This window comes from Chlorocebus sabaeus, chromosome 13 (genome assembly GCF_047675955.1).
Source record: "Chlorocebus sabaeus isolate Y175 chromosome 13, mChlSab1.0.hap1, whole genome shotgun sequence".
NCBI classification, from domain to species: Eukaryota; Metazoa; Chordata; class Mammalia; order Primates; family Cercopithecidae; genus Chlorocebus; species Chlorocebus sabaeus.
In genome coordinates this window covers 29,291,394-29,318,919 of record NC_132916.1, presented here as the reverse complement: position 1 = coordinate 29,318,919, position 27,526 = coordinate 29,291,394, and the positions used below count along the sequence as shown (strand labels likewise).

Here is a 27,526-nt window from a genome sequence, read left to right as displayed (position 1 = left end):
CTACCTTATATACAAATATTAGAATTGAACAAATAATTTCTCAAGTGATGAAATCATATTTGGAATTTGTTAAATAGATTAATTCCATGTAATCAAAACTTCAAAATTTCGATTTTTAACCAAAAATGACAGAAACTGAACTTTCTAATCTAAAAATATTTCAAGAAAAAGGATATTCTTTTCAATAAATGATGTGTGAACAATTCATATTACACATGGCAGAAATGAACCTCTACCTAGGCCTTACACTTTATATAAAAACTAACTCTAAATGGATCATTGATGTAAACAGAAAATGTAAAGATTGATAAATCGTCTTCAAAAACTTTTGTTCTATAAAAGATATTTAAGAGATTGAAACGACAAGCCACAGACGGGGTGAAAATATCTGCAAATCATGTATCTGGCAAAAACTTTGTATCCACAATACATACAAAGAGTTCTTAAAGTACAATAAGAGAACACACAACCCACTAAAAAATGGGCAAAAGATATGAAGAAACAGTTTGTCAGAGAGTATATGAGGATGACACAAAAATAAATATAAAGATGCTTAATATCAGTAGCTATCAGGGAAATGAAAATTAAAACCATGATGAGGTATCACCACATGCCTAACAGAATGTTTAAAAAAAAATTTTTTTTTTTTTTGAGACAGGGTCTTGCTTTCACTCACCCTGGCTAGACTGCAATAGCCTGATCATGGCCTGCTGCATCTTCGACCTCTCAGGCTCAAGTGATCCTCCCATCTCAGTGCAAGTAGCTGGGACTACAGGGGTGCACCACCATGCCCAGCTAATTTTTTTACTTTTTGCAGTGACAGGGTTTCTCCGTGTTGCCCAGGCTGGGTTCAAACTTCTGGGTTCAAGCAATTCACTGGCCTTGGCCTCCCAAAGTGCTGGTGTTAAAAGGCGTGAGCCACCACACGGGGTCAAAATTTGTAAAAACTGGCAATACCAACTGCTGGCAAACATGGGAGGCAGCTGGAACTCTCACATACTGGTGGTGGGAATGCAAAAGAAAATAATTATTCTGGAAAACAATTTGGCAGTTTTTAATAAAGTTAAACATCCATATATGACCTTATTATGCAGCAATCCCACTCCAAAACTGAAAACAAATCTTCACACGTGTGCATAAATGTTTATGGCTGTTCTATTCAAAATGGTCACAACTGGACACCACTCAAATGTCCTTCAACAGATGAATAAGTAAACAGTGTTATAGCTATAAAACGGAATACTATTCAGCAAAAAAGTGAACTACTGATACACTCAGCTTGGATGAATTTCAAAGATATTATGCTGAGTGAAAAAATGCAATTTCAAAAGGTTACACACTGTATGACTCCACTTACATGTCATTCACAAAAACACAAAACTACAGTGAAAGAATAGGTCAGTGGCTGCCAGGGGTTATAGGTGGGGAAGGGGTAACCATTATAGATTAGAGGGAGTTTTTTTGGGGCAATAAACTTTCTGAATCTGGATTATGGTACTGACTACAGGGATGTATATGTATGTTAAAATTCATCTAACTGAATACCAAAAGAAAAAAAGTCAATTTTCTCTTTGGGAGGCTGAGGTGGGTGGATTACGAGGTCAGGAGATCAAGACCATCCTGGCTAACATGGGGAAACCCAGTCTCCACTAAAAAAACACAAAAAATTAGCTGAGCGTGGTGGCGGGTGCCTGTGGTCCTGGCTACTCAGGAGGCTGAGGCAGGAGAATGACATGAACCCGGGAGGCAGAGCTTGTAGTGAGCTGAGATCGCACCACTGTACTCCAGTCTGGGTGACAGAGCCAGACTCTGTCTCAAAACAAAAAAAACAAAAAAACAAAAAACAACAACAAAAAAAACCAGAAAAAAGTCAATTTTACTATATGACAATTTAATATTATGTATATATTTATATACAGAAATATACCAATGCTTACTTCCAAATTTAATAGAAATTAACTGGAATTCTAGCTTTCCGGTACATCAGCAGACCAAATCAATTATTTAATTCATTATTTTAAATATTTTGTACCTATAAGGTCAGTATGAAAGTATCTTATACCAGTAACAAAGTACCCAAAAAATGATGAGGACCCATCAAAAGGACACAGAAACCAGCCTGAAGGGGCTCCTACTGGTCAAATCTGGGAAATCTGAGCAGTAGAATAAATAATGATGGTTACAGATTATAACTTTCAGAGAAATGCAGAAATCCATCGTTCAGACTAATAATAAAAATTTAAGTTTGATGGTGAATGGGATATTTACATAGTCTTAAAATATCTCCCCACAAAATGCTTATTAAAAAAGGGAAAAGAAGCCACTTTAAATATATAAGGTGGGCATACATGTTTGGTGGCCATACCATTTTTCCTACCTTTTTGTATTCTAAAAATTTTCATAATAAAAGTCAAAAATAAAATAAAATAGAAGGAAATAAAAATAATCACAGGAAGTGTTAGGGAAAAAACAGTGTCACAGAAGTTAATCCAAGAGGCAGGGTACAGTAGTTCACACCTGTAATCCAAGCGCTTTGGGAGGTTGAGGCGGGCAAATCACCTGAGGTCAGGGATTCCAGACCAGCCTGGCCAACATGGTGAAAACCCATCTCTATTAAAAACACAAAATTAGCCAGGGATAGTGGTGCACACCTGTAGTCCCAGCTACTCAGGAGGCTGAGGCAGGAGAATTGCTTGAATCCCAGAGGCAGAAGTTGCAGTGAGCCTAGATCACACCACTGCACTCCAGACTGGGCTACAAGAGCAAAACTCTGTCTCAAAAAAAAAAAAAAAAAAAAAAAAAAAAGAAAGAAAGAAGAAATTAATTCAAGAGCCTGTTCTTTGAAATATAATACATTATCTTATCAAGAAAAAATAGCAATAGGAAGTAACTAGAGAATCACAATATTTCATAAGATTTTTAAGGCTGCTTCACGTAATTGTACTAATAAACATAAAATCTGGATCAAAGCACAATTTTATTCTCATTACTAAAATTGTCTCAGGAAATAACCATGAAATAAATCAAAAAAGTTATCAAAGATCTTCAAAGTTTTTTAAACATTTGGGGAGCAAATCATGCTTTGGTAACTGTTCCAGCCATCAGTTGACAAAGATCCATTTCTTGCTACCACACTGTCAAATCTCGTTTTTTCATGGTGTCAGTTTCTATGCAGGAGTCTCTATGTTTATGGAATATTATATTGTACGTTGCCTCTACATCATTTTTTAAAAACAAGCAGCACATGGAAAATTGGAATTGCTAATCCTATTGACAAAAATTATGGACACCCTTAGCTTAACAGAAAGTTGGAAATTATTAGATATTAAGTGTGTCCAAGCTTTAATCACAATAAGACACACAGTAAGAGTAAGCGGTTGGAGCAGTTATTCACTTCTGACCACCATCACCTCGTACCTTGCCAGATCAGTAACTCAACTACAATTCTTTGACTCTACTGCAACCCACACCCCATGTGCTTACTTATCACCTTTTCAATGTCTTCACTCTTTATACCGTTTACATTCTATCATCCACCATTACATTTGCTGCTCTGCATACATCTCCAGTGCCCTTTGTCATTCTCAACTAGGAAAAACCCCAACTCTAGTTAAATCATTTTAATGACTATTTCACAGCTATAGCCATGAAGTCAACAATGGCTGGAGAAAGAACACAATCTTCATGCCCACTATTCTTATGTGGGTCTTTGGCACAGCCTGAAATTCTACCTCTTTTCTATAATATGTTCATTCTTCTTTTTTTTTTTTTTTTTTTTTTTTTTTTTTGAGACGGAGTCTGGCTCTGTCGCCCAGGCTGGAGTGCAGTGGCCGGATCTCAGCTCACTGCAAGCTCCGCCTCCCAGGTTCACGCCATTCTCCTGCCTCAGCCTCCCGAGTAGCTGGGACTACAGGCGCCCACCAACTCACCCGGCTAGTTTTTTTTTGTATTTTTAGTAGAGACGGGGTTTCGCCGTATTAGCCAGGATGGTCTCGATCTCCTGACCTCGTGATCCACCCGTCTCGGCCTCCCAAAGTGCTGGGATTACAGGCTTGAGCCACCGCGCCCGGCCCATTCTTCTATTTTATATGTCTTTCTTGTTAAATTTCCAAACCTACTCTTCTACCATTACTCTCAGTTGATGACTGTGCTTCAAATTAAAAAAAAAAAAAAAAACAGCATAAAAAAGAGAAATCTCGCCTTATCCTACCTTCATATCTACCTACCACCTGCATCTGTGTCCATAAGCTATGCCTTTCCTCCAGGTTTGTAAGAATGAACTTTCTGTTATCACATGACCAGCTCCTCCAGTTGTGCTTTAAATCCCAATACTGTCACCCACTCAAGGAAATCACTCCAGTAATTATTCTCCTCTCTCTTGCATGTTCAATCTTTCCTTTGCACTAGACTATTCCTATGAACATATAAACATGTTATAAGTTCTTCCATTTAGCTACTGCTTTGTTTCTCTCCTCCCATTTGTTATAGAAACAACTTCTCAAAAGATTGTATGTACTTGCTGTCTCTGCTTCCTGTTTTCATTCTCTGTATTGAATACAACCCACGAAGCTTTCACCCCCACCAGTCCATTGAGCCCGTTCTTGTCAACTTCAGACCTCAATAATGACTTTCATGTTGCCAAGTAGTCAAGTTTTAATGGTTATCTTCTAACTTGATCATTTCACCATCAGCACCATTTAACACACCTGATACCCTTTCTTGAAATACTTTCTTTCCCTGACTTCTGGGACAATATTCTATCTTGATTTCCCTCCTATTTCCCACCTTCTTACTTAGTGCCCTTTGCTGTTCCTCCCTCTTCTTGACTCTTAAATGCTAGAGTGCCCCAGGGCTTAGTCCTCTTCTTGCCTGTGTATACTCACTGTGATGGTGATCTTATTTCCTCTTGCGGCTGTAAATATCATCTTTTTGCTAAATGTTGTCAATTGTTTAACTCCAGTGCTGGAACTCTATATAGTGCATCCATCTGCCTAATATACATTTTCACTTGGATGTGCATTATGTATCTCTAATTAAATGTCTGAAACTATACTTTTGATTTCCTGCTCCTTCTATAGGTTTCCCGTCTTGATAAATCTCCATCTTTCCTAGTGTATAAGTCAAAAAACCTTGGAGTCACCCTGGACTCTTCTCTGATAGTCCACATCTAATCAGTCCATCAGTAAATTACATGGTCTCTTCCTTCAAAACATATTGGAATTTTCATTCACCACTTCTACTGCTACTACCCTTGTCCAAACCACCACTATCTCTTTTCTGTATTATTGGAACTGCTTCTTTACTGGTCTTTCAGCTTCTATCCTTGCCTCTCCACACTGTGTTGTCATCACAGTTGCCAGAATGATACTCTGAGTAAATCAGATCATGTTACTTTTCGACTTAAAATTTCCCAATGACTTCCTATTTTCTCTAGGATCAAAGTCCTTACAATGGTTGACAAGATCCAATATGAAAAAATGTCCTGCTATCTTATGCTTCAAATCTCAACCTCCACTATTCTCCCTCTCATACTGATTCTAACCCAGAATTGGAAAGTAAAGCATTCTAGAACTACTTTGTTAAAGATTTTATCTAAAAGACATCGAAAAATAAAGGACTGTTTTATTTTACTTTGCTTTACTTGTACATATTTAAGTATGTATACAGGTATTATCTCCATGGGAGCAGAAAACCACTTTAATAGCTAAATGTATCATTAAACTTTCACACATATTCATGGACTTCCTTTTGTACAAAATGAGCTCCTAAAAATGTCAATGAAAATGGAATTTATTGTCTCACTGATTTTCAAACCAATAGGAAAATATGAAATAGGCAACAAGTGCTACAGAGATAACTGGTTACCAATTTGGAGAGAAAAGAAAAGCTAGAAATTTACAGTCCTCTCTTCAAGAGCAAATTAGATTACAAAGAGAAGAGACACTTAAGTGTAAAATATAAATAAACTAAAATAATATTAAAAATATAAATGAATGTAGTATATTTTTAATTTTGTAGTTCGGAAAATGAGATAGCAATCAAAGTGAGATAACATCAAGGAGAGAGTCACAGACTTGTCTGTAAAAAATTCAAAACTTCAAAACACTTTTTAAAAAAACTACTATCATTAAAGCTAAAATATATTTTACAAGCTAAAAAAAATCTTATTTTGTATTTGAGAAAACAGATTCATATCCTAAATGTATCAAAAGAACTTAGAAATCAATAATAACAAATGAACATCTCAACACAAAATGGTCAATGGACAAGAAATGTACAATTCTTGGAAGAAAAAATAAAAATGAAAACATATAAAATATATTCAACCTCCAAAGTAATCAAATAATGTAAAAACAAACAAATAATGAGCTGCATCTCTAATCTATATAACTGGAAAAGGTTTAAAAAACGACAACATTCAATGAGCTGTCTGACTTTCAGAGGTGTTACATACTGGCCCACTAATCATTTCTGGAGAGCAGTTTAGAAATAGGTATCGAAATTTTTAAAATACATATTTTTTTGATCCAGACTTTTCACTATTAAGTATTTACCCTAAAGATACAATCAGACAACTTTTCAAAAATGTACATCTAAGAGTTCCCACAGTGGTATTATTGTTCAATTCAAAATACAAGAGGTAGCCTAAATATCCATTAATATATTATTCTTTGTATTTTGCTACATTCATATAGTAAAATTTATGAAGTGATAACAATTGACATGAAATATTCTATAATATACTATTAGGTGAAAAAAATTACAAGTTTCAAAATACGATATATAATTCCTATCTCTAATTAGGATTTCAAGTGATTTTTTCCTCTTTATGGTTTTTTTATATTACTTGGACTTTCTATATGTGAACTGTCTTTTAAAAACAGACAAAACAATAGGTACATTTTCATTTGAAAAAAGCGGTGAGGTGTGGGCAAATTCTGGGTGTAAAAAGGGACACCTCTGTCTACTGGGAACTTGAACTCCTCAACTGTTGTCTCAGAACAGTCTGGTGGAAAAGTTGGTCAAGGGACTATAGTGCTTAAGGCTGAAGGCTCAGTTCAGTACATTCTGTAGATAATTCAATTCGCAAGATAGTCTATATTTCTGATATTTAATATATTCTACATGATGGTGGTTTCCTTTGGCTAGACGATATAAAATTCAGTAAGATGAAAACATTTTCAGAAATCCTTTCCAAATACAATAAACTGATAAATTAACAAAGTAAAAATGATTACCTATCTCCCTTTGGTTTTCTTTTCTGTAGTGTCTTCCCTTTGGGTCTTCTTTCACTTCCTAAACAGGGGATCCCACCAGGTCCTGTTACCCGTATTGATTCAAGGCCTTTGGAAGATTTTTTAAATGTGAATTCCACTGGTTCTCCTTCTTTTAGGCTTCTAAATCCTTCCATGAATAGTTTGCTCTGTAAAGAGCAGAAGAGGGTAGGGGAGAGAAAGAGAGATCAAAATTATTATTGCTTTATAAATTATCTCTATAATTTTAACAAAGAAAGATACTCTGTTATACATTACAGAAGTATACAGTCTTAAGTTCAGTGAAACACATACCATTTTAAAGTTTCTTTTTGCAATACTGGCGGTGGGAGAAAAAAATTTTTAAGGCAATTTGGCAATACTTAGAAAAATTTAAATGTGCATATTCTTTGTCCCAGCAATTCCACAATTAATAATTCTACTACAGACATACACAAAGGCTCAAAAAGACACCACAGCACTGACTGGTAAAAAATTACATTTATCTGAATGTCTATCAATGGGAAACTGATTAAATAAATTATTAATATAATAGCACCATATAACATTAAGCCATTAAGAGACGTTTTATTAGTTTTACATGTTCTAATGTAGAAAGATAAGCATGTAATACTGTTGAGTAAAAAAAAAAAAAAAAAAAAAGAGTTAAAGAACTGTGTCCACCACAATGCTATCTATGTAAAATTTTAATTTTGTTTATTTATTTTTGATATGGGATTCACTATGTTGCCCAAGCTGGTCTTGAACTTCTGAGATTTTCTAGCCTCAGCCTTCTAAGTAACTGAGATAACAGGCACATGCAGAGTCCAGCTAAAGTTTTTAAAAGATATATGTTTATTATATAGAGATGTGGTCTGAAACAACAGACACTAAAGAGTCGTTTTCTCTAGTCCTGTTCTAGAAAGGTAGAAAAGTTTTCTGGTATATACATTACTGCATTGTTTGAGCTTTTTATAATTTGAAAGGAAACCAGATTTCATATTTGAAAGATAGCTGATTTTTTGTAAAAATAACAATGTTCACCAATTACAAAATTGTTAACTTTGGTTTCAAATATTATTTGGCTCTTTCAATCCTCTTTTCATCAAAGTCAATGTGCCAATTTGAAATATACTAAAAATAATTCAATTAGTAGTTTTATTTTTTCAAATCCCTCTGTGTACATTTTACAGGAATAATTGAGAATATCATGTAGTTTTTAAAGACTCTTCTGAATTGCTGGGGCAACAGAAATAAAACATATGATGGTAGAAGTCCTTAGTTCAAGTCCAGTTCTTTAAATAAACTGCTATATTGCTTTGAATAAGCCATTTGCTATCTTTTTTGTTTATTTGTAAGTTCAAAAGATTTGAGTTCTGAGTAACAACAAGACCATGAGAAAAAGGTTTCGTGGTCAAGTAAGTTTGTAAAACACTGTATGTTGTTTCTCTGTGAGAGATTCATATTAGCATATTAAAGTCTCAGAAATGTTCTCACCTCCCCAACTCCCACGAAACTAAGAATCTTGTTTAACTCAGCAGTTTCTTGACCTAATTGATCCCAGAGCCCCTTCTTTAAGTACAGATGATGAACATACTTAGAAAAATACTGAACCAGAAAATCTTCACTTCTCCAAGTTCATGACTCTAAAGGCAACTAAATAATTACATGTAACCAAATTATTACATAGAACAAATAAAAACAAAACTTAAAAAATTCATTGCAAAACGAGACCATTCATTGTGAAAGCAAGACAGCCCATGAAAACAGGGTTATTAACCTGCTTCTAGTGCAGGTCACCTGACAGAGTGAAATCCTTCATGTGGAAGTCTGCAATTTGGCAGCACCTTTTCTGCTCTCTGATGAAATGTTGGGGGGAAAAAAAATCACAACTGCCTACATTCTTTAAAATGACGAAGTATTATTATTAAAGCTATTTTAACATTTCTAAAGCATCTTCTCATTTTTTTCCTAAGCTTTCTCTTCACTAATTATAAATAGCTATTTTGCTTCCATTTCCTTTCTCCCTCTTCACTCAAGAAAGTACAGATTATTTCTCTTTTATGGATGAAATGGAGCATAGTTCAACTACTGAAATTACAAGAACAAAGAAACAGTATTTTTTATTAGAGCTATCATATGCTCATATGTTTTGTTTCGGTAACAAAAACTATCACTGGGCTAAGCACGGTAGCTCACACCTGTAATTCCAGCACGTTGGGAGGCCGAGGCAGGCCGATTGCCTGAGGTCAGGAGTTTGAGACAAGCCTGGCCAACGTGGCGAAACCCTGTCTCTACTAAAAACTACAAAAAATTAGCTGGTCGTGGTGGCACCTGCCTATAATCCCAGCTACTTGGGATGCTGAGGCAGAAGAATCGGTTGAACCGGGTAGATGGAGGTTGCAGCGAGCAAAGATCAATATCGTGTCACTGCACTCCAGCCTGGGCAACGAGCAAGACACCGTCTCAAAAAAAATCAACCAAACAAACAAAACTCTATCACTTATCTCCTCAAAGCTCTTAGTGCACTTTCCTAGGAGTTGGTGCATAGTTCCTAGTAAACCCAATTAAGCTGGTATACTTTCACTTAATTTAATTTTCCATTATTAAGATTTTTGATAGGCATAAGTGAACTGCTTTTCCAAATCTAAAGTAAAATTCCAGCTCTTACAAACCAATAAATTCTAGCTGTTCTTCATGATATTCTGAAAGAATACTTTAAAAAGTTCGGTCATATATGTCCCCCTCCCCAAATTAGTACATAAGGCAATTTAGTTTCATAATACTTCACACACACACACACACACACACAAATATATATATATATATACACACACACACATATTCATAAGAAACTATAATGGCTTTGCAAGAAAAAGACAAGGATTCACAGAGAATATTCTGTCTTTGCTATTATACCAAAATTGCTGCTACATAGATGGGAAAGATTGTTGAAAGGTAAGGAATTAGCTCACTATATTTGTTCCCCCAAAAATCAACTTATCCCCTTAACTTGTCAATTTTTATTAAAGTTTTCTCCATTTTTCCAATTACACTGGGTCCAATGCTTACTTTTACCCAAACCATTTATGGAATCTTGTTTATTTTTGCTTCGTATCTCTCCTCTTTCATCTGCCCCATCTAATTCATTGGATTGCTATGACCCTACTTCAGGTCTTAACTATTGCTGGGATTCAGAAAACAATACAACAAAAAAGAAAACTTTAGAAGCTGAAGTTTTTCTCTGACCTTCTCCAGTCTTCCTGTTTCTCAGTCTTATCTCCCCACAAGGCTAGTCATAGAAACTGGAATCCCTCTTCCCCAAGGTAGGTTATAGAAACCAGAACCCCTTTTCCCCAAAGCCGCCATAAAACCTAAAAATATTACTCTAATTCCATCCCCACCCTGACCTTTCTGTGCAAAAACTGACTACCTTGTTTGACTCTAGGTCAGTAAGACCTCCAATCAGAGAAGGTCCTGCTCATACCCAGAAGGCAGGAATGCATGCTCAGAGAGGCCAAGAAAAATCTAGACAGGCAGACCTTGCTGGGCTTCCCTACTCAGTCTATTAGCATTAGATCATACATAATCTTTTTGTCCAATTATATTTCTTTACAGCTGTCCATACTTTGTTAGACATATGCCTAAAAATGTACAATTACCCCTGTATTTTTGGATCCTCATTCTGAAGGCTCCTGTGTCACAGTAAAACTATGATGAAATAAACTTGTAAGTCTTTTCTCTGATTAATCTGCCTTTTGTCAGTAATTTTTAGTGAATCTTCAGAAGGCAAAGGGAAAGTTTACATTATCTTCTACTAAGGTAAGTGTAATAGTTTCTTCAGTGGCATCTCAGCATCAAAACTGCTTGTTACTCTACATCATCTTCCATACCTGCACATTCTCTCTCAATAAATCTTAGCCTGTTAGTCCCTTGTCTCAAAAATCTACAATTCTGCTTAGGTTGTAGGTGAGATCCGTCATAATCTTACCTTACTTACATTTTCCACTTCCTTTCCCATTACTCTAAAACACAGTCCCTCCATTAGTAAAACTGGATAACATATTTCTCTGAATATTTTCTCATTTCAGTATTCTATCTTATTCTGGTAGGGGATGTACTCTCCTAGTTATGGCTGTCTATTAAAATCTTACTTGGTAAGACCTCAACAGCAAGGCAAAAATAGACAAAAAAGACTTAAACTAAAAAGTCTCCTTCTTCACAGCGAAAGAAATAATGAACAGAGTGAACAGACACCCTGTGGAATGGGAGAAAATATTTGCAAATTAGTTATCTGACAGGTGATTAATATCTAAAACATACAAGGAACTCAAACAACTTAACAAAAAATAGTGAGCAAAGAACATGAATAGACATTTTTCAAATAAGACATACAAAAGGCCAACAAGTGTAGGAAAAATACTCAACATCACATCACTAATCATCAGAAAACCACAATGAAATATCATCTTACCGCAGTCAGAATGGCTATTATTAAAAAGATGTTAGCAAGGATGTGGGAAAAAGAGAACTCTTATACATTGTTAGTAGGAATGCAAATTAGTACAACCTTTATAGAAAACAGCATGAAGATTTACCAAAGAACTAAAAATGGAATTACTATTTGATTTAGCAATCCCACTACCGGGTATCGACCCAAAGGGAAAGAAATCAATATATCAAAGATAACCACACTTGTATGTTTTGCACAGCACTATTCACAATAGCAGACATGGAATCAACCTAACTATCTATCAATGGATAAGTGGATAAAGGGAATGTGGTATATATATACACAATGTATATTATTCCACCGTGAAAAAGAACAAAATCATGTCTCCTGCGGCAACGTTAATGGACTGGAGGTCCTTATCTTAAGTGAAAAAAGCCAGGCACAGAAAGTCAAATATCATAAGCTCTCACTCATAAGCGGATGCTAAAAAATTTGTACACATGGATGTACAGAGTGCAATGATAGGCCAGGCGCGGTGGCTCACACCTGTAATCCCAGCACTTTGGGAGGCTGAGGTGGGTGGATCACGAGGTCAGGAAATCAAGACCATCCTCGCTAACACGGTGAAACCCCGTTTCTACTAAAAATACAAAAAAAATTTAGCCGGACAGGGTGGCAGGCATCTGCAGTCCCAGCTACTCAGGAGGCTGAGGCAAGAGAACAGTGTGAACCCAGCAGGCGGAGCTTGCAGTGAGCCGAGATCGCGCCACTGCACACCGGCCTGGGCGACAGAGCAAGACTTCGTCTCAAAAAAAAAAAAAAAAAAAAAAAAAGAGTGGAATGATAGACAATAGAGACTCAGAGGGGTGAGGAGTTGGGAGGGAGGTAGATGATGAGAATCCAATCTTTAAAATTCACTCTGGCACATATTTATTTAAGAATTATATAAATATTGGCTTTCAGCCTGGGTGCAGTGGCTCATGCCTGTAATCCCAATACTTTAGGAGGCCGAGGCAGGTGGACTCCTTGAGCTCAGGAGTTCCAGGCCAGCCTGTGCAACATGGCAAAACCCCATCTCTACAAAAAACACAAAAAATTAGCTGGGCATGGTGGCACACATTTGAGGTCCCAGCTACTAGGGAGGCTGCAGTGAGCTGAGGTCGCAATACTGCACTCCAGCCTGGGTGACAGAGACCTAACTCGGAGGGGGGAGGGGAATTCCTTGCTATATTTGCTTTCCGCCTCCCAACCAACCATTTCAAAATTACTTTTAAAGAATATTAACAGGGGACAGGTGCAGTGGCTAATGCCTATAATCCCAACACTTTGGAAGGCTAAGGCGGGAGAATTGCTTGAACCGTGGTCGAGGTTGCAGCTACCCATGATTACGACACTGCACTCCAGCTTGGACAACAGAGCGAGACCCATTCTCAAAAAAACTTAAAAGGAAAAAAAAAAAGAACAACATGAATAAGGAGTCAACTGAAAATAGTCCAAATGCTATCATTTACTTGCCAAGTATTTTTACCCAGGGCTCCAGATAGTAATGGGTTACTTATCTCTCTTGACACAGGCTTTTTCTCTCCAACTAGATTGGGATGTGACTACAGTTTAATAACTGATTCTCCTTAGAAATAAGAGTAATTTTTTTTCTCTAGGAGGCATAAACTGACTTCCAGTTCAAGACGGCATGCTGGACAACTGAGGTGCCTCACGTTACTGTTTAAAAGCCATTAAAATGACAAACTAGTAGAAAGAAATATTCACAATAAAGAAGGGAATGAGAGAGATGCATCAGCAGAAAACCAAATTCGATAAATTTCTAGAAGTTTGAGTGCTGACTGATAACTGAGTTGAAGGAGCCACACCCAAGAAAATTAACAAAAGGAGGTGCAGCAGAAGTAGGAACCAAGATTCCTAAAAGAACAGTGAGAAACTCTGCTTACACACATATATGATGAAGGGCAAGAACGAGCAATGGGCTTGAAAACAGGGAGGTTAATGAGCAGTTCTGTAAGGACCAGATTCCCATTTCATCCTCACATACCATTCCTACCTACACATGTGAAAACAGGCAAACATGGTGTTAAGGCAAATAATATGAGTCCCTTCTCTAAAGAGACTGAAGGAAATATCCAGGCAAGTGGTAAAATATTGGATCCTGTGCATACACCCCTATTCATTCTGACAATGAGAAGACCACTGGTGTAAAAACTGGCTCTCTATTCACTGGACCTTAAATCATTCCTATCCATCTTTCATGTATCTGAAGGGTCAACCAAGAATCATAAAACATACAGCATAATTAAGAAAGACCAGATGGGAGTGGTAGCTCACGCCTGTAATCCCAGCATTTTGGGAGGCTGAGGTGGGTGGACTGCCTAAGGTCAGGAGTTTGAGACCAGCCTGGCCAACATAGTGAAACCTCATCTCTACTAAAAATACAAAAAAATTAGCTGGGTGTGGTGGTGGGGCTTGTAATCCCAGCTACTAGGGAAGCTGAGGCAGGAGAATCACTTGAACACGTGAGGCAGAGGTTGCAGTGAGCTGAGATCACACCACTGCACTCCAGCCTGAGCAACAAGAGAAACGAGAAATACAGAGGATGAATCCAAAAAGACAAATATTTAACTTTAACTTGATTTCCAGGGAAAGAGAATACATAAAAAAGAGAAACAAAAATTATGAAGTGAATAACACAAAGGAGGGGTGTATACCATGTAGAAGCATTATAGAAGCTTTACACATGAGGTGTATTTTTGAGTGCATGGAGAGAGAGTAACATTCTAACGGAGACTGAAGACAGTAGTCCAAATTGAGCTAATGGTACCATAAACTTGTGCAGCAGGAATAGCTAATACGATGTTTGAGGATGGCAAGGAGAGTAGTTTAAGTGTATCACTGTGAAGGTAGAGACCAAAAATGAGGTTGAAAAATGCAAGCTAGAGTCATATCATGCAATTTTATTTTTTTTTAAGAGGCAGGGTCTCACTCTTTGCCCAGGCTGTAGTGCAGTAGTGTAATCACAGTTCACTGTAGTCTTGACCTCCTGGACTCAATCAAGCAATCATCCTGCCTCCACCTCCCAAGTAGCTAGGACCACAAGTGCACCCTACCATGCTTGGCTACTTTGAAAATTTTTCTGTAGAGATGGAGTCTCACTATGTTGCCAAGACCAGTTTCACTAGGCTGGTCTTGAACTCTGACCTCAAGCAATCCTCCTGCCTCAGCCACCCAAAGTGTTGGGATTACAGGCATGAGCTAGCATACTCAGCCATGGAAATTTTTGATTTACATTTTAAGCACTTTATTATGTCTAACACAAATATTTCTTTCTAAAATTATTTCTCTATTTTCAAATTTCAACTTATTTGAGATTTAAAGGGTACATGTGCAGGTCTGTCACATGGGTATACTGCACGATGCTGAGGTTTGGGGTATGATTGATCCCATCACCCAGGTAAAGAGCATAGTACCCAACCATTTTTCAGCCCTGGCCCCCCTTCCTCCCCTCCTTCTCTAGTAGTCCCCAGTGTCTATTGTTGCCGTATTTATGTCCATGAGAACCCATGTTTAGCTCCCACTTATAAGTGAGAACATGCAATATTTGGTTTTCTGCTCCCTCATTAATTTGCTTAGAATAATAGCCTCCAGCTGCAAAAACTGAAAAAATACCCAGAGCCCCAGTTTCCTTGTCTGTAAACTAGGGATAATATGCAAAATATCTCATAAGGTTATTATTGGATCCCAAATAAATGTACAATGCCTAGAACAATGCTCAGTACATTGACTAGTAGTTCAATAAACACTTTAAACTATTTTTATAAGTATCCAGTCTGCTTCCCTATCTGCTGACACAGGGATGGAAGAGGTGGGAGAAGACAAACATGTATGGAGAATCTATTCAGTAACAGGTACTGTGCTGAATGCTTTCACCTGCTATCTCATATGCTCAACCCACCCTTACCCCTCACCCACACTTGGCAAATATCTGTATGTTACTGAGTTTCAGTTTAAACACTACCTCATCTTCAAAGCCTTTATGATATTCTTAAGCAAATATGGGTACTCCTTTTCCAGTGCTCCAATTATATGTGGTATATATCACCATTATAACACATCATACTACATTATAATGTGGCTGTTTTCTTTTCCTTTTCTTTTTTTTTTTTTGAGACAGGGTCTTGCTCTGTCACTCAGACTGGAGTATAGCAGTGCAATCTTGGCTCACTCCAACCTCTACCACTCAGGCGCAAGGGCTCCTCCCACTTCAGGCTCCTGAGTTGCTGGGACCGCAGGTGTGTACCACCACACCCAGCTGGGTGTTTTTTTTTGTTTTTTTTGTTTTTTTTTTCATTACAGACGGGGTCTCGCCAAGTTGCTCAGGCTGGTCTTGAACTACTGAGCTCAGGCGATCCACCCAACTTGGACTCACAAAGGGCTGGGATTATAAGCATGAGCCACTGCGCTCGGCCAATGTGTCTGTTTTCTTATAAAGCTACTAACTTCTTGAAAGGAAATATCATAATTTTTCATTTACATGTCTAAAACCATCCCTGAAACATAGCAAGTGTTCAGTATATATTTGAAGCAGAGAGGAAGAATCAGGATGGTGGGGAACAAGGGAAAGAAGGAGGGAGGCAGAAGAAGTAGCTGTGACTTTTTCTCACTTAGATAAGGAAATCAAGAGTCCCAAGGTCCTATCTTATGAGAGGCAGAACCAGGACTCAAAGCCAGATCATTTCACATAAAAAGCCCTTGTCTATCATGATGCTTAATATAACATTCTCTGGAATATTTCAAATGTCCCTCAACAACATAATCACAATATTAAAGTTTAGAATCTTGAAACTACATGCCACAGGTAGGCCACCCTACTCAACCCATGCTTACCTTTTATCCTTTAATTTTCTGAACTTTTAAAAATTTACTATAAAACTTCTTAGCTGACACAATGAATCATAAGAAATGGGTGCTTTTATGATAGAGTATTTTGTTTTATTGCTCCTTTTTGAAAATAAGAGGTATTAAATAGATGATGGCTAAAGAAACTTTTTAAATCCCTATCAAATCTATACTTTTATGGTATTAATGTTGCACTGCTGAAATAATACTATATTTCAAGTAGATCTTACTTACAAAAATATCTCTGATTTTACATGGAGTGGCAGAACAGTACGTCTACGTACACTATCTAATTTAAGGATGTATACTATAAGCCTAGAACACTGTTTTTCATTACACTCCCCATAGTGAGCTTTGTTTCCTATTTTCCTCTTCATGTGAAATTATAATACCACAGATATACTGAATATTTACTTACATACTGTAGCTCTTTGGAAGACTACAAACCACTACAGTATCTGGGATGGTACTGCCTCTACGAGAACCAATTTTCATTTCTTTGTTGTGATATCATGCTCTGAGAATGCATGTCCTCAACCACTTAAAAATGCAAAAATGTGTAACTGAAAAGCCAGTGGATAAATTAAAATGGAATTTTAAAAATATCATATTAACACAGACAGCAGCAGAAAGACAAAAAAAGTTACCAAAGAAATGAGATAAACAGAAGAATATCAAAGTGGTAGATCTAAATCCAACTATATGAACAGTTACATCAGGTGTTAAATTAAATGCAGAGATTTATCAAATTGATAAAAAGCAAGACTCGACTATTTGCTGTCTACATCTATAAAAGAGCCACTTTAACTATAAAGATATAAAAAAATTAAAAATCAGAGCACAGAAAAAGACAACCATGTAAACAATAAATAATAAGGCTACAGCTGTGTTATATTACTAAAAGCAGACTTTAAGATAAAGAGTATTATCAAAAATAAAGAAGGACATTTCATAATGGAAGTTTTAAAAACTCATTAAGAAGGCATAACAATTATTAATGAGTATGTGCCCAGTAACAGAGCTTTGAGATGCACAAACCAAGAATTGACAGAATTATAAAGAGAATGAGACAAATTCCAAGCATAGCTGGAGATTTTTTTATCAGCCACCCTCTACAGTTAACAGAACAACTGGGGGAAAAATTCATTTAAGACACATTAGCTATTAAAAAATATCAACAAGCCATTTAACCTATTTGAGATTCATTTGTTCTCTGATCAAAAGAGAAGTAAAACAGAAACCATCATGATAAATAAAAAGATAAATAATTACAAATATTTGTAATTACACAGTATACTTTTAATTGATCTGATAATGCAAAAGAAAAAATCACAGGAAATTAAAAAATTTTTAAACTGATAATAAAAAATACAACATATCAAAATTTGTGGGATGCAGCTAAAACCATTCATGAAGGAAAATTTATATTTATTTATTTATTTATAAAAAGGCCAGGTACAGTGGCTCCCATCTATAATCCAACACTCTGGGAAGCCCAGGCAGGAGGACTGCTTGAGGCCAGGTGTTTATGACCGCCTGGGAAACTTAGTAAAACCCTATTTCTATAAAAAAAATTTTAAGGCCGGGCACAGGGGCGCACACCTGTAATTCCGGCGTTTGGGAAGCTGAGGTAGGCAGATCACCTGAGGTCAGGAGTTCAAGACAAGCCTGGCCAACATGGTGAAACCCCAATCTCCACTAAAAATACAACAAAAATTAGCCAGGCATGGTGGTGCATGCCTGTAATCCCAGCTATGCAGGAGGCTGAGGCAGGAGAATTGCTTGCACCCAGGAAACGGAGGTTACAGTGAGCCGAGATTGTGCCAATGCACTCCAGTCTGGGCAAAAAGAGTGAAACTCTGCCTCAAAAAATATATATATATTTTAAATTGGCTAGGCATAGTGACACATGCCTGTATTCCCAGATAAGCTGGGAGGCTGAAGTGGGAGGATCACTTGAGCCTAAGAGGTTAAGGCTATAGTGAGACGTGACTGTGCCATTGTATTCCAGCCTGGGTAACAGAGTGAGATCCTGTCTTAAAAAATAAAATAAAATAGAGAGGTTTCAAAGAACATCATAGGGTTTCACATAAAGAAGCTACAGAAAGCGCAAAGGAAACTCAAAGTTTGTAGAAGAAAATAATAGGAACATAAATTAATAAAATAGGGTAAAAAACAATAGAGAAAAGTAAAGACAGCTAAAAGTCAGTGTTTTCAACAAAATTGATAAACCCTTAGGTATAAAGACAAGAAAAAAATAAAGAACACAAATTATCAAAATCAGGAATCAAAGAGGGCCTTTCACCACCAATCCCACAGACATTAAAAAAAGAGCAAAGAAATATTACAAATAAATGATTGCAATAAAATTGATAACTTAGATCATCTCTAGGAACAAAAGGTCACTTAAACTCTTTTTTATTAAAGCTAACAAAATGTAATTTTTTTTTTATTTTTGGACACAGGGTCTCACCGCCATGGCCTAGGCTGAAATGCAGTGGTGTGACCCCACTCACTGCAGCCTCAACTTCCTGGTAATCCTCCCACCTCAGTCTCTCGAGTAGCTGGGATGATAGGCACACGCCACCACACTGGGCTTATTTTTTGTAGACTCAGGGTTTCGCCATGTTGTCCAGGTTGGTCTCGAACTCCTAGGCTCAAGCAATCCTCCCACCTCAACCTCCCAAGGTGCTGGGATTATAGGTATATAGAGCCACTGCACTTGGCCAGAATGTAACTTGATTTTTAAAAGTAAGCAAAAGACTTGAATTGATATGCCTACTAAAAAAAGATACATAAATAAAAAATAAGCACATGGGTAATCAACATCATTAGGCTTCAAAAAAAAAAAAAGGGAATTAAAACCACAATGCAGCCGGGTGCAGTGGCTCATGCCTGTAATCCCAGTAGTTTGGGAGGCGGAGGCGGGCAGATTACCTGAGGTCAGGAGTTCACGATCAGCCTGACCAACATGGAGAAACCCCGTCTCTACTAAAAATACAAAATTAGCCGGGCATGGTGGTGTACGCCTGTAATCCCAGCTACTCGGGAGGCTGAGGTAGGAGACAGGATAATCGAACCTGGGAAGCAGAGGTTGCAGTAAGCTGAGATCACGCCACTGCACCCCAGCCTAGGCAATAAGAGCAAAACTCCGTCTCAAAACAAACAAACAAACAAACAACAACAACAACAAAAAACTACCATGCAATACACAGCCACTAAAATGGCTTAAAAGTTGGTGAGGATGTGGAACAACTAAAATTCTATATATTGCTGGTAGGAATACAAAATAGTAGATCTACTTTGGAAAAAGTTCTGCAATCTCCTATAGAATTAAACATATACCTACCCTATGACCCCAGTTTCCACAGTTAGGCTTTTATGCAAGACAAATTAAAACACGTGTTCACACAAAGACTTGTGTGCAAATGTATATTAGGGGTTTATCCATAATAGCCCAAAACTGAAAACAGTGTAGATATCCTTCAATGATCGAATAAACAAATTTTGCTATGTACAATATTACTGAGCAATAAAAAGGAATGAATCACTGGGATATACATCTTAATAGTGGTCAAAAACTGTGAAGGGTGTTTGGTTTTACCTCAAGTACAGGCTAGCAAATAAATTTAGCCTGCCAAAATTTCACAGAAGGTGGTAGAATGCAAGAGATACTACAAGGTCAGAAACAAAGGATAGGCTTTTTTTTTTTGGAGATGGAGTCTTGCTCTGTCACCCAAGCTGGAGTGCAATGGTGTGATCTCGGCTCACTGCAACCTCCACCTCCCGGGTTCAAGCGATTCTCCTCCCTCAGCCTCCTGAGTAGCTGGGATTACAGGCACCTGGCACCATGCCCAGCTAAGTTTTGTATTTTTTAGTAGAGACGGGGTTTCACCATGTTGGTCAGGCTGGTCTCGAACTCCTGACCTCAGGTGATCCACCCGCCTCGGCCTCCCAAAGTGCTAGGATTACAGGTGTGAGCCACCGCACCCATCCCAAGGTCAGTTTATTTTATTTTTTGTTTGAGACGGAGTCTTGCTCTGTCACCCAGGCTAAAGTGCAATGGCACAATCTCGGCTCACTGCAATCTCTGCCTCCGGGGTTCAAGCAATTCTCCTGCCTTAGCCTCCCGAGTAGCTGGGAATACAGGCACCTGGCACCACACCCAGCTAATTTTTGTATTTTTAGTACAGATGGGGTTTCACCATGTTGGCCAGGCTGGTCTCTCCTGACCTCGTGATCCACCTGCCTCGGCTTCCTAAAGTGCTAGGATTACAGGCATGAGCCACCACACCTGGCCGACAGTTTATTTATTTATTTATTTATTTTTTGGAGAGATGGAGTCTTGCTCTTTCACCCAGACTGGAGTGCAACGGCACGATCTCAGCTAACTGCAACCTCCACCTCCCGGGTTCAAGCGATTCTCCTGCCTCAGCTTCCAGCTGGGATTACAGACACGTGCCACTGGGCCCAGCTAATTTTTGTATTTTTAGTAGAGATGGGGTTTCTCCATGTTGGCAAGACTGGTTTTGAACTCCTGACCTAAGGTGATCTGCCTGCCTCGGCCTCCCAAAGGACAGTTTATTTTTAAGAAGAGCAGTTGCTTCAATTCCCACAGGGTGATGTAAAGAAGGTCAGATGAGACAGAGAGTTGCATTAACAAGAGAGGAACACTGCCGGGCAGGCACAGTGGCTCACGCCTATACTCCTAGCACTTTGGGAAGCTGAGGTAGGCAGATCGCTTGGGCCCAGGAATTCAACACCAACCTGGCAACATGGTGAAATCCCATCTCTACAAAAAAATACAAAAATTACCCGGGCATTGTGACATGTGTCTGTAGTCCCAGCTACTCTAGAGGCTGAAGGGTGAGGATCACCAGAGCCTAGGGAGACAGAAGCTGCAGTGAGCCATGATCATGCCCCTGCACTACAGCTTGGGCAATAGAGTGAGACACTATCTTAAAAAAAAAAAAAAAAAAAAAATTGTGGCTGGGCGCGGTGGCTCATGCTTGTAATCCCAGCACTTTGGGAGGCTGAGGCGGGCAGATCACGAGGTCAGGAGATCGAGACCATCCTGGCTAACATAGTGAAACCCCGTCTCTACTAAAAATACAAAAAATCAGCCGGGCGTGGTGCGGGCGCCTGTAGTCCCAGCTACTCGGGAGGCTGAGGCAGGAAAATAGCATGAACCCGGGAGGCGGAGCTTGCAGTGAGCCGAGATCGCGCACTGCACTCCAGCCTGGGTGACAGAGCGAGACTCCATCTCAAAAAAAAAAAAAAAAAAAATGCAAAGAAGGAGGAACACTGATGTTAGTTAGGGAACCTGAATTTTTTATAATAGGCAGTAAGCATACTGGCCCTTTATTTTGGAAGGAAACACAATCTCTGTGTTCCAAGGCTGTTAGCATATTATAAACATTTGGGAAAAGACAGTCTGGAACAAAGGAGAGTCGGCCTCACAAGAGATGCAGCAATCTGAGAGATGCAGGGAAAGTTATCTCCCAACAATAGGAGGTAAAAACAGCTTTACAAAAAAATGGGTACACTGTAATTCCATTTATTTGAAGTTCTAGAACAGACAAAATTAACTTATAGTAGGAAAAAAATGAAAATAATTGTTGCCTGTGGGTGGATATGTGAACTGACTAAAGAAGGACATGAAGGATCTTTCTGGAACGAGATAATGTTCCATGTCTTGAGATGGGTTTGAGTTACAAAAGGGTAGACAAGTGCCACAGTTATTGAATGTGTATCAATTTTACCTCAAAAAAGATAGTGAACTCCAGTTAATGACATGCATGCTAGAAAATTTAGAGATTATATTGATGTCTGCAGCTTCTTTTCAAATATAGCAAAAAGATAAACAGATGGATCCATAGAGGGATAATAGATGCGGAGTTATATAAAGTATACAAAAATGATGATTACACAATCTAGATAGTATTGTGCTCCTTGTTAAAATTCTTTCAACCTCCTATGTTTCAAAAATTTGTTTAAAAATATTAGAAAAAATATCTTTGATACAGATACTTTATGGGTGAGAGATATGTTGCTTTGCTTAAATTTAAAAATGAGAAAGTAGTAAGTTGACATTGAAACTGTTATCTTTCTAAGTGTTTTTTTTTTTTTTTTTTTTTTTTTGAGTCAGGGTCTGGCTCTGTTGCCCAGGCTGGAGTGTAATAGCACAGTCTCAGCTCACTGCAACCTCCACCTCCCAGGCTCCAGTGATCCACCCACCACAGCCTCATGAGTAGCTGGGACTACAGGTACACAGCACCATGTCCTGCTAATTTCTGTAAATTTTTTTGTAGAGATGGGGTTTCATCATGTTGCCCAGGCTGGTCTCAAACTCCTGGGTTCAAGCAATCTGTCTGCCTGGCCTATTCTTACTACTATAAAGTATTCAGTAAGAATGGCATGTGCATGGAACTTATATTGGATGCTACCAACAGATTTTAGACAATATTCGAGTGACTGACAATCTGACATTTTATATTGTTCACGTAATTGGAAAATGGGAGAAGGCAGATGAAGAGACAGAGATGAATAAGAAGAAATGAATATGAATATGAATAAAACAGAATAAATGAGTATAAGAACTTTGAAGTGAACCTGCGGAATTATTTTCAGACTAGAGTCTTGGCTGCTGAGCTGATGAATGAATTTGAAAGGCAGCAGGAAAGTGATTTAGACATCAACAAATGAGAATATAGATCATGAAACTAAAAGAACAATTGATATAGAGAAACCGCTTTCCTTTTTAGCATATTTTCTGAGGAGTTATATTTGATTCTTTCCTCCAAGGCAGTTTCAGCCATCCTCGTGGAGCTGATCTGGCTTTGAGAACATGCGCTATTCACCCTTTGTTGCAATGATGGTTGATGGGACAGGTAGTATAGAAAATGAACAACAAGAAGTGTGTCTTTTCTTTTAGAGCTCAGAAAAATTAGCTGTACTCAATACAGCTGTACAGGTAATAGAAAAATTCAAACTTATCTTTGGCTTTACTTAATGTAAAAATAATAACACGCCTCCCCCCAAAAAACGCTAAAACTTTGGCTTTCCACCATCTCCCCACCATCATATGAAACAGTGATTTTGAAACTGTTCTATCTTTAAAACTCTGGAGATCAGGGAAATGCTTCAAAGATTCTAAAACAATTTATTTGAATTTATATTTTTAAATATATTTTTAAAGTATCTTAAAATCTGTAACATATAACATGCACTATTACACACTCAAAACTAAGTCAATGGAATCCCTAACACGTAACTTGGTACCACCAGGTTCATATATTTTTTTGGTGCAGATTTCAGAATAGTTTCTACTGGTAGCTTTCAGTGCATATATTTTGATTTAGAATATTACAGCTCTGTATTTCTCATTCATTAAAGTCCCTGGCTTGTGCATAGCCATTCACACACACACAAAAAAAACATGAAAGAGTAGTTAGTTCTAAAGTACTTGTGATATTAAATGCTGTGGTAAGTCCCAGGCACCGAATGTAATCCTCGGTTGTTGATAAACAAGTGAACATAAAACATGCCTTATTATAATAACTTGTTAGTTCCTCGTAGTTGAATGTCACTGTGTGTGTGAAGTAAAAATAACTACCCTTAGAGCTAGAAGTGGTTTCTATTTTTTTTTTTAACCAAAATTCGGACATTTAAAAAGAAATGTGTCAAGTCTTCGGACTCAAAGTAAAACAAATTCCATTAAATTAGCAACATTGCGTTCTTCAACTGCTTCCACTATGTAGATAATACACAAAATAACAAAAATAAAGTTGTTATCCAACAGCAAGAAAACATTATGTTACCTGATATTGGCATGCTTTTTTTTTTTTTTCTGAGACAGAGTCTCACTCTGTCGCCCAGGCTGGAGTGCAGAGGTACAATCTTAGCTCACCACAAGCTCCACCTCCCGGGTTCACGCCATTCTCCTGCCTCAGCCTTCAGAGTAGGTGGGACCACATGCGGCCACCACCACGCCCGGCTAATTTTTTGTAGTTTTAGTAGAGACGGGGTTTCACTGTGTTAGCCAGGATGGTCTCGATCTCCTGACCTCATGATACACCCACCTCGGCCTCCCAAAGTGCTGGGATTACAGGCGTGAGCCACCACACCCGGCCTGGCATGCTCTTTTATGAAAAAAAAAATTGTCCAAACATACATGAGTTTCAAATAATGAAATTTAGCGAAGAGTTTGTATGGTCACTCTCAAGATACAATGTCATTTTCAAACACAGAATGAAAATAATTCCATTAATTTATTTTTAGTGTACATTCAATAATTTAGTGGTTTGGAAAGCAATTTTATTGCTTAAAATAACCTACTATATTGAATATGGGGGGGGAAACAGGCATAGACAAGGAAGAAGCTCACAGATTTAGCAATGTGGTGATATAATGTTACTATGTCAGCAATAAAATTAAAGTTTGGACACAAGGCACGAAATTAAACATGACTGAAATTTTATCTGACAGAGGGCACTAATATACTTGAGGTGTTTTTTAATGACAACATAGAACAATTTATGATTTTTAAAGGGGCTGGGTGTGGTGGCTCATGCCTGTAAGGCCAAGGCAAAAGGACTGCCTGAGGCCAGGCGTTAGAGACCAGTGTGGGCAACACAGAGAGACCCTTCTGTCCACAAAATTTTTTTTAGGGGGCAGGCATCCTGGCTCATGCCCATGATCCCAACACTTCTTACCAGCCTGGGCCACATTGTGCGACCCCATCTCTACAAAACAAACAAAAATTTGCCAGGTGTGGTAGTGTGTATCTGTAGTCCCAGTTACTCAGGAGGCTAAGGTGGGAGGCTCTCTTGAGCCCAGAAATTAAAGGTTGTAGTGAGCTATGATCACATTACTGCACTCCAGCCTGGGCAACGGAGTGAGACACTCTTAAAAAAAAAAAAAAAAAAAAAAAGAGGTATATGTAAAAATATACATGGTTTATTTTCAACAAAGAAAGAACATTTAAATTAGCTGAGGAACCTCGTCGTTTAAAATCTCCAAATTGGACATTTGTAATTCAAGAACGCAAGCAGTTATTAAATATTGCCAATGATGCAACACAGAAACAAAAATGTCCCACGATTCTTTCAAGCATCTGACTCTGTTTCAATAAAGCATACCACCTCTAAATTATTCATCTTAAACTACTATTGGGGAAAATAGCTCCCAAATGCTTTCATTAACTGTACATTTACTTAACATAGTAATTTTTAACAAGTTGTTAGGGTGAATGGCAATTCTCAAGTATTACAGCCATATAATTTGAAGCTGAAAGAGACCTTACACATCCCACTCTTGGAAGATATGTATATTATAAAATCCATTAAAATGGCAAGAGCATATATGAATTATAGAACATGTGTAAGCAGAATGCCATTACAGTTGTTACAAATATTCTGGTCGCCCTTGTCTTCAGGACAAAAGGCAGGCTTGCATTTCCCTACTGTCTTTTACGGTAGGCATGGCCATGTAACTTACTTTGGCTAATGAAATGTGAGTAGAAATAGCTTAGGTACTTTTGGGCAGAAACTTTAAGAGCTAGCTAGTGCAAACTCTGCTGTATCCCCTTTCCTGCTTCAAAATTTATGGAAGCAAGTTTTAAGATCCATCATCTGGGTCCTGAAGTGAGAGGACCATGACTACAGGACCCTGCAGACCACACTAAACATGTAGTGCAAGAGAGGTAAAACCTTTATTGTGTTACAGCACTGAAAATGTGGGGTCATATGTTACCAAAACACAATCTAGGCCAGGCACGGTGGCTCACGCCTGTAATCCCAACACTTTGGGAGGCCGAGGCGGGTGGATCATCTGAGGTCAGGAGTTCGAGACCAGCCTGACTAACATGGTGAAACCCCATCTCTACTAAAAATACAAAATTAGCCTGGCGTGGTGGCGGGTGCCTGTAGTCCCAGCTACTCAGGAGGCTGAGACAGGAGAATTGCTTGAACCTGGGAGGCAGAGGTTGCAGTGAGCTGAGATTGTGCCACAACACTCCAGCCTGGGCAACAGAGCGAAAGTCTGTCTCAAAAAAAAAACAAAAACAAAAACAAAACAAACAAACAACATAATCTAGACTATGCTGAATTGAACAAAAATTGGAACCTAAAAGTGAATTATGGCCACTTGGTGTTATCTTAGGGCTGGTAAGTAAAAAATACACTGGTTAGCAATCCATGCTATGTAGTGTTAGTGTTTAGTAAAAATGTCATACATCAAAAAGCTAGGTCACTCTTAAAAACGGACAGCCAAGAATTACCAGTCACTTCAACATGAGAGAAAGGAGCTCAAACAAGCAAACAGAAAAAAGGAATGTAAAGGAAACAGACACAAAGTCAGGAGAATAAATCTTTAACAACTGCAATTAACATTGCTCAGCTGGATGAAAGATTATAATGCATCTATGAAATGAGTCAGAAGTCTCCTGAAATCAAGAAAGAGCTCTTGAAAATTAAACTATTATTAGAGAAATTTAAAGAATCAACACAACTGTTAGCAAATTGATTAAATCCTCCAAAAGGAACACAGAAAAAATGATGAACAACAAGAGTGCATTAGTCCATTCTCACACTGCTATAAAGAAGTACCTGAGACTGGGTAATTCATGAAAAAAAGATGTTTAATTGACTCACAGTTCCACAGGCTTCACAGGAAGCATGACTGGGAGACCTTAGGAAACTTACAGTCATGGCAGATGGCAAAGGGGAAGCAAGCACTTTCTTCACATGGCAGCAGGAGAGACAGAGAGAGAGCCAAGGGACAAGTGCCACCCACTTTTATTCAATAAACCATCATATCTCGTGAGAACTCACTATCATGAGAACAGCAAGGGAGAAATCAATTTGACATGAGACTTGAGCAGGGACACAAATTGAAACCGTATCAAAGAGCAAAA

At 38.0% G+C, this 27,526-nt stretch overlaps 1 protein-coding gene across 1 annotated transcript in view; it reads right to left on the bottom strand.

Moving 5' to 3' along the window:
* LIN28B (lin-28 homolog B) overlaps positions 1 to 27,526 on the bottom strand; it is a 126,058-nt gene that overhangs the window by 45,997 nt on the left and 52,535 nt on the right. The window contains exon 3 of the mRNA XM_008007473.3: positions 7,239 to 7,423. Coding sequence (XP_008005664.2) covers positions 7,239 to 7,423 — 185 coding nt within the window. The remainder of the gene's footprint in view (positions 1 to 7,238; positions 7,424 to 27,526) is intronic.